Raw genomic sequence first — 10,172 nt, forward strand, 5'->3', positions numbered from 1 at the left:
AAAAAAAAAAAAAAAACAGAGAGAACAGAAAATCCTCATATTAGAGAAACTGGAAACTTTGCTTGAATAATAAGTTAACTAATCAATAAGTCACACAAACATATCCCTGTGATAAGTAACTATACCAAGTAAAAAACTGATGTCTATAACTGTATCAGGTGAGTGTCCTAATGTCAGCATCTGCCTGTTGGACAGAAAAAAAGACACAGTACCAGTGCTTTATCTCTTTATCTTTCTGACACACACACACACACATAAACGCCCCTTACAGTATCATAATTACAGGGATTAACAGCTCCAATCAAAGTGATACCATAAAACTGTAAAGTGCATGCAGCGATCCAAAGTCCAAAATATCAGATTGTGGTGACAAATATTGTGCCTCGCAGTGTTCTGAGCTGTAGTTAGGCACTATGGTGAGGTTCCAGATGTCTTCTCTCTTAGAGAGAAACAGTGACCATATAGTGGTACATGCTGGGAGCATTGGCCTTGCTGTCATTACTCAGACGATCTCAGAAATCTTCTTCATTCTGGCAAAGGACAGCTGCGTGCCCAATGGTGAGTGACTTTACACCTACTGTGTATTTCAGTCATGTAATCGAAACCAGAGGGTAGCATTCAGAGCTTGAAATTTGGAGAATTTGATGTTGTAAATAAGATGGTCTTGTGCCCATAGTGAGGTGTTATTAGTAAATGGCGGTGTCACATACTTCAGTCAGCAGTCAGGGCGATGATATATTTTAGTGTTTAACTTATGATTAAGAAAAAAAGATTTTTCTTTAAACTTTGATTGTAGCATATTTAGTTATGGATATTTAATGTGAAAGAGGAATACTTAATATTGGAAGATATATCTTCAGGGACTTTACGTTTTACTGTGCACTTCTTACTGAAAGACCTTTACCCTGACAGTCCTTTGATGTCATTTTTGATAGCTATTGACATGGATGGAGGGCAATGAAACTAACTTGCCATATGAAAACACTCACACACACACATACATACCTTACAATCTAGACTGATAGTCTATAACATAAAAATTGGATGTTTTATTACAGTGTCTTTAGGAGAGTATATATTTTAAGCGGATCTTATTAATGTCCCAGCTACCTGTCTGGAAATTTCTCATATATCCTAATTAAGAATCAGTGATATTTTTTCTTGTCATTCAGCTCTGTTTCAGACTTCATCCAGGAATGTGTCTGAGACCTTCCCCCTGGAGGTGACTATGGACTGGTGGTCAGGAAGTTACTGCATTATGATAGACTTTTGGTCTAACGCTTGGCTCCTACATGCAGTGGTCAACCTTTTAAAAAGGTAGCGGGTATGGTGTCTTTAAGGCTTTATACAATGCCAGAATAAAATGCCACTAATGATTAAAACTACTTTATAGAAAGGTAATAACAGAATGTAAATACATTGAATGGAATATGGTGAACCATAAATAGTATTAACAATTGAGCTTGATTTAATAAAATTTGCATGACTGTTATTGATCCATCTGTAGAAATGTCCTTGGTCCTGTGTCTTGCAATCCGGAAATCCACCCTCCAGTATTTTATCTGATGTGGACCATGATTAACATTGCAAGAATGTGCAGCATGTCTCTGTGGGACAGACAGTAAGTCAATTTTCTCATACTAGGGTAGACACAACTACAGTAACATTTACACTCACAAAGAAATATGTGTGCACAAGCAATCAAAGCTGCTGTTGCTCTCTACAGTGATATACTTGCAGCCGTCACACTGAGTTGGATTCTACCAGTCCTCAGCTTCTACATGCTCTACATGTCCTACTCCAATCTCGACAAGCACAAAGCATGGTTAGCCATTAACAACTCTAGTGTGATCTCGTGGACACGTTACCTGGTGAGGCCGCTTAGTCAAATTTAACATTTTGCCACCATCAGTTGTGTGAATTTAAACTCCATGTATATGTATATGCTTTGTCATTTGTGGCAGACCCAGAATGGCTTGGCAGTGTTTGCCTGGTGGGCTCTCTTGAATGCTGTGGTGGGTCTAGGCATTGTCTTCAAGTACAAAGCTGGTGTGCCGGACCCACTAATCAGCACCATTGTCCTCACCATAGTTTTCTTGTTTACTATAACCTGGTAAGGACAAAAATACTGGAGCTTTAAAGAAATGCCTAATATTTGCTTTTGGCTTTTGTTTGTAAAGCAAACTTATGGAAAGATTTTATTTTAAAGAAGTGATTGAACATTTTGATTCCCCTTAGGTTCATCCTACAGAGCTTCCTGTTAAACAAGTACTTGCGCTACACATTCAGTGTTTACTCTATTCTAATTCTGTGCCTGGGTGCAATGTTCACCCGAAGCTACCGTGTCCATGACCTGGCTGCAAACACAGTCTATTGTGGTAAGATGTCACCTTAGAGTGCATATGCACATTTAGCAATGAGATGTTCATCAAATTCATTGTGAAAGTTTACCCTGTCCTCTCTTATCCTAGGGTTCCTTATGCTCCTGATGACCATCATGAGCTTGGTCCATTTAATCTCTGAATGTTTGCACACGGATAAGTCAAGCAAGCCTCTTGCCACGGAGCCTTATCTGTCTTTTGAGGGCTGTGAGACGGTGTGCCGACCTGAAGGCACCATCAAACACAAACCTCAGAAGTGATGACATGAAAAAAAGCCTTCCGCAAAATCTAACAATAAAATTATAAAACAATTAAATATAGCAACTTATGTATTATGCAACAGTGAATATTTGCAAGTGTGCACTTTATATTAATCACCAAAAGGGGGCAGCATATGCTCACTTCACACTGAGAATGTGACATGACAAACAAAAGCTATGTTGTACCAGAAGATGGCACAGTGGTTCAAGCTTTTACAGGGAATTTATCTCTGTATTGAGCATGTGATTTAAAATTGAATACAAAAAGTCTATAGCAGCCCAGAAAAATAAAAAGAATAACCATTGTGGCTCTTACAATTTTTGTGCTTATGGGGTCTGTATTTAAAATCCTAATGCACACATAACTTTCAATATAAGAGGGTGAGGTTACAGGGAAAAAACACAACAGCTTGTTTTTAGTTTTGTTTTTTACACATGAAGAGGAAATTTTCCAGATTGGAAAGAACAAACAAAGTTCATTAAAAACCTCTGTACCCTCTCTTACCCCCTCTCTGTGTCTCTTACTGTGTCTGTGACGTGATACTCCAGAGATAATCACACATGCTCAAGTTTATAAGTGCCCTCTTTCTTGATGCGGCTTAAAGGATGGAATATCAAACATGCCCGTTGGCTGTGGGGAAGAGCAGCACGACCTTTGATGAGGACGCTGGGCTGAATGAAACCGAATGTCAGATGAAAGCAGCGGGGGAAAAAAAGACAATAGGCATACAATGAATGTGTCCATGGATGGACATGCTGACCACACAGCCAAGCAAATTGGTCTCCATCACATGCTCTTTTTTCCACATATCTACATCAGTTCTGATTAAGATGCATCTCCTTCAAAAAAAATATTTGGATTGCTAATCCTTGATTCATTTAAACAAACTACATGGGAGCCATATTGTTGCTTTTCCTTGCTGTTGGTGAAGTATTATTTTGGTATTTACAGACAGATATTAGATTGCAAAAGTGCCTTCTGTTGTGGGTGGATGTCTGTGACCCTGATCATAAACTCACGTTGGCAATTTATTTGACTGCCTCATTTGGAGAAAACCCTGCTGAATGCTATTCTCTGCTATCTCTGGCTTCATAATGCAGAACTGATTCGCTTTCAGGGTTTTCGCTAAAACAGGAAGTGTTAGAGCACGCAGGAGTGGAAAATCACTAATCATAAATCACATCACTGAAAAGTTATTTTTGTGTTTGTTTTTGAGTAAGCAACTCTGCTTTCAGAAACATTGATTTGGATGGAGTATAACACTGTAGGAAATACAAAGAGCTGCCTGCAGTGATGATATTGTGACTCAATCAGGAGGATTTTCCATTTAAGTTTGATATAAACCTCTTGTTTTAAGTAAAATTTCAACGGTTAGTTGGTTAATTGATTAGTTGATCGACAGAAAATGAAAACTTAATCTGCAGTTGTTGATAATGAATAAATCATTTAAGTCTTTTAACCCAAAATGTTTTAAGATGTCAACTCGGTGTTCTGGGAAATTACAAGCAACATTTTTTGCCATTTTCTAGCTTTTTATTGAACTTTTAAGAAATGATTGTCACCACAGGATAGCATTATTGCATTAAAAGTGGAGAGGGATGAGCTGGAAGCATGCCCTCAAATTATTAGTCTGTGTTGGCCTTTCTGTAGTGAAATATAATAAGTTATTCAGAGTAAACTTCAAAAGAATTTTCTGAACTTCCAGTAGTAAATAATTTCCAGCAGGATAGCCACATAGTATTTTTGCTCCTGACAACATAATGCATCAGCTTAGATGATTAAAAAATAGCTATACCACAATGCAGCCGTGAAAGATTATTTGGCAAGAGCAGAAAATTAGATTCCCCACATACTATTCGCCAGCCAGTATCAGATTAAATAAGTCCAATCAAATTTCCTTTAGAACTTAATTTCAACTATTCCCTCCCTGGCAAAACAGTTTTTATAAATACCAACAAGTGTTCAAAGTCATTTAAAGATGTAAGGTGATAGTGTATTAAAGGTGGCTGCAAAGTCCATTAAATTGCTTCATGGATGTGACTCCGGCACATATTGCTCTGTGGTGTGTTATCACATTTTCCCTCTGAGGCCAAATCCTCCCTGAAGTAAAACACTGGGGGGGGGGAGCAGACGTGAAGGAGGAAATGGAGGTGTTTTACTGTCTGGCGGGATTGTAATTGTTTCTATACTCTCCAAAGACCTTTTTCCCCCATAAGAGAAATAACCTAGATATGCAAATGTGCATTCCCAATTAATTGAATTCATATAATTATGCAGAGAAAAGATATTGGGTTTAAAAAAGAAGTCTTACCTATTGTCAAGTTGTCCTCCCACTTAAGTCCCCTCAATCTGCAGGGTACAACTAAATTAGCTTGGAATATTGAAGCATGCTCGGCTACACAGACGAGCACCAATTATTTCTGACATTTTAATGAGTGGTCTTCAGCCTTTTGGAATCAACAAACAGTGAGTTGGTAGAAATCAATACAAGTAGAATACAAGTAGAATGTTTAAATGTGGTGACTAAATGCATAACCAGGACCCTATGACCCAATTACAGCCTTGCACTGGCCTTTATGTTTGAGTTTATATCATATGTTCAAAGTCTCCCCGAGCAAAATTCAAATCAAATTATTTTGAAATCTGACCTGCAACCAAAAATTATGAAAATCTTTTTTGGCTTATATGACTGGTTTCCTTCAAAAGTAACATATTAATTTAATCCACTCACTCAAGAGAGTTTCATTATTAAACAAACTAGTCGCAAAATATGCATTCAAATAACTCATTTTAACTTTCTCTGCAGTATTATGGTTTCAGGAGTCAACTTTTAATATAACACTAGCACAACACAAGTAACAATACAGTCTGTACACCATTTCATTATAGCATCTACAGTATATCTTGGACTTAAAGCAATACTGTGATGAACAAGAGTTGAATAAATACATTTCGATTGGTATTCAAAGTGTTTAACATGGTGTGTGCATTTCAAAAAAGCTGACAGGGCAACAACAACATGCAGGAAGGCTGACATATTTGCTTTCACTGGAAGCAAACAAACGTCAGCAATCTTCGGCATTGGATCTGTGGCACAGGGATGCCAATTAGCTTGGTAAGACAATTAGAATATATGTAAATGCTTTGAATTAATTAATCCCATGACACAGTTACACTAATTAGCTGGTAATCCCTGAGTCCTATTGCTCCATATTTAAGAGAAACCCACTCAGTCCAGATATGGGGACAGCAGACACCAAAGAGTGAAATCTGTAAGAATAATTATTACTTGAAATTATGAGTTTTTTAAGCGACATCTGACTAATTAGTGGTGGTGCTTTTCTGTCAGTGCAGACGAGCATGGATGTAGTCTTCTAGGACACAGGCAAACCAACAAGGAACTTGTTGATGTTAATCAAAAGATATAGATTTTAATTTACAGTCGTAATTAAGGGAGTAATAATTATACAGAACATGGTTCTCTCGTGGTCTCAAATTACTTTAAAAAGATAGAAATATAATCCAGCACCACATGCTTAGAACCAGTCTGAAGAGCTGAACAGTTGATGATTGATGAGGATACTAATAAACTGTCTACAGATGTTTTCCACCTCTGTGATTTCTGCATGAACTGTTCATTATCACTTGCTACTTCTGGAATGATTCTTTGATGACAGTTGTGGCATGATTATATTAATATGACTGGTTCACAGTCATGTTTTTCCTGCATTTAATGTCACTTGTGTTTGCTAAGTTTGTATTGTGTATCTGTCTGGTAATGTGTCAACATAAATTAGCAAAACCTGTTTCCTTTTACTGCCACTGGTGAACGAAGTAATTCTGATTCTGAACATTTGAAAAAGAACACACACACACTCAGGGAAATATGAGGGGCATGTCAACAAGATGTATAAACAGAAGTGCCTGCAGGAAAAAAAAAAAACTGAAAATGGTTTGTGCTTGAACTGCTGCTGAATAGATTTTGAGAGTGCAGCCTAGTTTCATACTTGATTCTGAAATATTAAAATGATGTCAGAATACATGGACTCACAACTCAAACAAGTGTTTTCACTTATTTGTGTGTGACTGTTGAATCAGCATCACCTTCACTTTGTTTCAAGCAACAAACAAACAGATGTAAAATTGCTAATAACATGAAAGCTGCCATGACGATTGAACGCCAATTTGAAAGATAATCTTATGTGCTTCTGTTACTCACACACAGTATATCACATTTGTCTGGTATATAGCAAGTCTATGCTCAAAGCTATAGACTCTGCACAGTGATGAAAAGGCTCCAGAGCCAAGAATCAGCCCAGCAAATAACCTACCATAAAATCAAAGTTTGATATTTTTACACTCAGGTTTTTGAACGGATTAAGCAAATGAGATATAAAGTGATATAAGTGAGCTTTAGAGGTGCTAGTTGGTGGATTTATTTACCATCTGGCAGACCTAGGCTGGCTGTGTCACCCAGTTTTCTGTCTTTGTGCTATGCTAAGCTAACTATGTGCTGTGCTAAGTGATATCAGTCTTCTCATCTAACTCGCAACAAGAAAGCAAATAATCTTATTTCTTAAAATGTTAAGCTATTCATTTAAAGCAACAACAAGGAACTTTTATTTTTTAATAATTCTGTCAGCCCCTGTGGACAAAAGGGAGTTTCTACCACCTTATTTCAATGACTTCAAGGTGAATCCGACCCTGTGGCAGGCATTAACTATACATACAATCTTCTTGCTGATGGTCTCATGTGCTTATGTAGGTCATATATAGGCATCAGTATTCAATAGAGACTGTTTAACCAGCTAAAAACTATGTGTAGTAGGTTTAACTATGTATAGATCTAACCCTTTACACATATTACATATTTGAATCGTACAGACCAAACAAACCTTCATTGTCTTCTGATGAAATATTAGCATGATAAAAAGATTTATGATGTAAAGAATAAAGGAAGGTGAACACTAAAATACTTCTCTGATTTGTGGCTGAACAAGAAGTGTGTGGAGAAAATGTGAATGTGACTAATGCGTTTGTTGCTGAGTTTCCATTAAAAAGCCATTATTACAGGGAAATAATGATCAGAATGGGCTGTGTGAGCAAAACAATCATGTTTACATCCCTCAAGCCACTATATAACATTTCCCGCTGAGCCTGTAGACAACTCCTCAAAACAATGGCAACAACCTAGAGGGAAATAGCCTAGCCTGCAGCAAAACCAATTCAGCCACTTAACACTTAGAATACTCTAACATCAACTCTTTGCACAACAACAAAAATCATGTGCTCAGTATCAACAAAAAAAAAAAAAAATCTCAGCAACAAACAAATTAAAACACAATTATTCATTATGCAAACACGGTACATAGTAGAGGACAGCAGAATGATGGTAAAATTAGTTAAAAATAAAAAATAAAAATATAGCAGCCAGCAGAACATGTAGGCCACAAACAGATCCATCAGACAACAGCCAGCAGCATAATGTTGGTCACTCAAGCACTTACTTACTATGCATGTTACCGTAAGCATGCTGTTTGCTGTTTGTATAACAGCATTATTTCTGTGCTCTTTGTTTGTCCAATGTGAGATTGGTTTCTGATTGGGAAGGAAAATGTCTTTGAGTGAAGCCAGTCTCAATGGACTGAATTTCTTATTCTAAGTGCAAGTAAAATGCATTTCCACTAAATGCTCAGTATGTTTCTAGGGGAAATATTACTACACCTGGAGGGAAGTGGAATCTGTTTATGAGTTGAAGAATATGGTAAATAGCACTTTTTATAAGCAAATATTGTTTTGAAATAGTGCTGCAAGCGAAGTCTGTGTGGCATGATGGTTAATTTATAATTCCATGTTATGTCAGATCAAATGGGGATAACAATAAAGGAAAGACTGGGGTAATGAAACTATAGACTTCTAGTCATTTTCAGGATCAAAACCTCAGCTCCAGTCCACAAGTGAAAATGAGGAAGAAGATAGGCTCACCTTCCTAAATTAGATGTGTCACTACTGACTTCATATTAAGCCTTCCAACAGGGCAAAGCAAGGAGCTTACATACAGAAAATAGGACAGTATACTCTCATTGTGTGGCGTCTGGCAAGGGATCAATTTCAAGTATCTGACTCATTGTACCCCAAAGGTCCAGGGTCTCTGATTGCAGCAAATTACAGATTAAAGGGCCCTTCATACTGTTACACAAGTGTTCCCGATGCACTGGTTGGTGTCTGAGATGACATGTGATGTGGGGTGTGGTGTGTGTATGTGTGTGTGTTGTAGGGCAGCGAGCTCTATGGCTTCCAAGCACTTTTTATTTTTAACTGAGTGAGGTGAGAGGTGGATTGGAGGAAAGGTGCCAGACTCATGAAAAGTGGGAGAAATCAACATGCCTTGGCAGCAAACTGTACATGCATGTGTCTCCGATACTGAACACAAAGATGTTAACAGATCTGAAAAGATGATACAGCCTTGTGGTTTAAATTAATAATAATAATAATACATTTAAAGGGCTTTCAGGCTGCAGTAGAGCAATACTAGATGAGCAATTGTAATTCTGAGCCACACTTCTTGATTGTTGCACTTGAAAATGTTAATGTCATTTTAAAGAAATATGAAGCCTCGGCCTGTTTTACCTTGGCCCGTCCCTAGGAGCAGTAGATGGATGGCTCCTCTCAGAGTTTCCTGGCACATGACCTTGAGTGCTTTATTAATTTCCTTATTTTTTTAGGGCAATACCTCGGGCTATTCACCTAAAAGATGAGTCAGGGGATCACTTGAGGCATAAGATCTGAAATTAGACAATTGCCAGTTAAAAAGACTTCAACAGTTCATTAACTATTTCAATTAAAAATTCTTGTTGAAGAATAATTAAATTAAAATACTCAAATTAGCTTTTGTTTTATGTGTAAGCTACTCTTTTCAATTACTCCAAGGACATTAATTATATAAGGTATTTAGTGACAGGAGTCTGGTTGACATCCAATGATGTCAGAATTGTTTCAAGATGAAAAATGGGCAAAAACTGAATACATTCGCTTCTGCTAGATTTATGCTTAAATTTAATGCCATGTGACACAGATAGCTCTTTAAAAAGATAAAAGCAGAGGAGATAATTATGCATAAATCCTATGCTGAAGTTAAGATGCTTTGAAAAGAGCTTTACACTAACTGGCATTAAATCACTTGAATTGAAAGCATATTCATAAAAATGATAAACTCATCTGGAACAATTAGATTCTCCCCAGAGTGTAAATAAGAGTTCATTTTAGGATAAATGACACATGGATTCACATTCTTGACCGCAATCTGCAATGCCTTTCACCCTAGGAGTTAAATGACCAAAGATCCACAATCCATGCACTGACTCATTGTGTTTTGAAATGCATTGCACTTGATGTGTCATCTTTGGAAAGGTGTGAATAAGACTGAATATATCATCTGCATTGTGGTCATCCAAAACGAAGAGAGGCCAGAAAATCCTTCCCTGACAGATATACAGTTAGTGCATGTATTCATTTAATCGTATCTTTAAA

General features: G+C 37.2%; 1 protein-coding gene across 1 annotated transcript; it reads left to right on the forward strand.

Moving 5' to 3' along the window:
* The first annotated feature begins 27 nt into the window (after positions 1 to 27).
* Positions 28 to 3,180, forward strand: LOC118322108. The gene is made up of 7 exons (XM_035653696.1): positions 28 to 558; positions 1,173 to 1,317; positions 1,508 to 1,621; positions 1,727 to 1,871; positions 1,965 to 2,113; positions 2,239 to 2,378; positions 2,472 to 3,180. Exons 1-7 carry the CDS (start codon positions 414 to 416, stop codon positions 2,639 to 2,641), a joined length of 1,008 nt encoding a protein of 335 aa, XP_035509589.1. The 5' UTR covers positions 28 to 413; the 3' UTR covers positions 2,642 to 3,180.
* The last annotated feature ends 6,992 nt before the right edge of the window (positions 3,181 to 10,172 follow it).

This window comes from Morone saxatilis, unplaced genomic scaffold, assembly GCF_004916995.1.
Source record: "Morone saxatilis isolate NCDOM2014 unplaced genomic scaffold, NCSU_SB_2.0 Contig0, whole genome shotgun sequence".
Taxonomy (NCBI): Eukaryota; Metazoa; Chordata; class Actinopteri; family Moronidae; genus Morone; species Morone saxatilis.

Bases quoted from the DNA above. Each gene is read 5' to 3' on its own strand.
- LOC118322108 (XM_035653696.1), top strand. From the start codon at position 414: ATGGTGAGGTTCCAGATGTCTTCTCTCTTAGAGAGAAACAGTGACCAT. The intron at 559-1,172 runs GTGAGTGACTTT...CTTGTCATTCAG, and splicing joins GGACAGCTGCGTGCCCAATG to CTCTGTTTCAGACTTCATCC. The intron at 2,379-2,471 runs GTAAGATGTCAC...CTCTTATCCTAG, and splicing joins TGCAAACACAGTCTATTGTG to GGTTCCTTATGCTCCTGATG.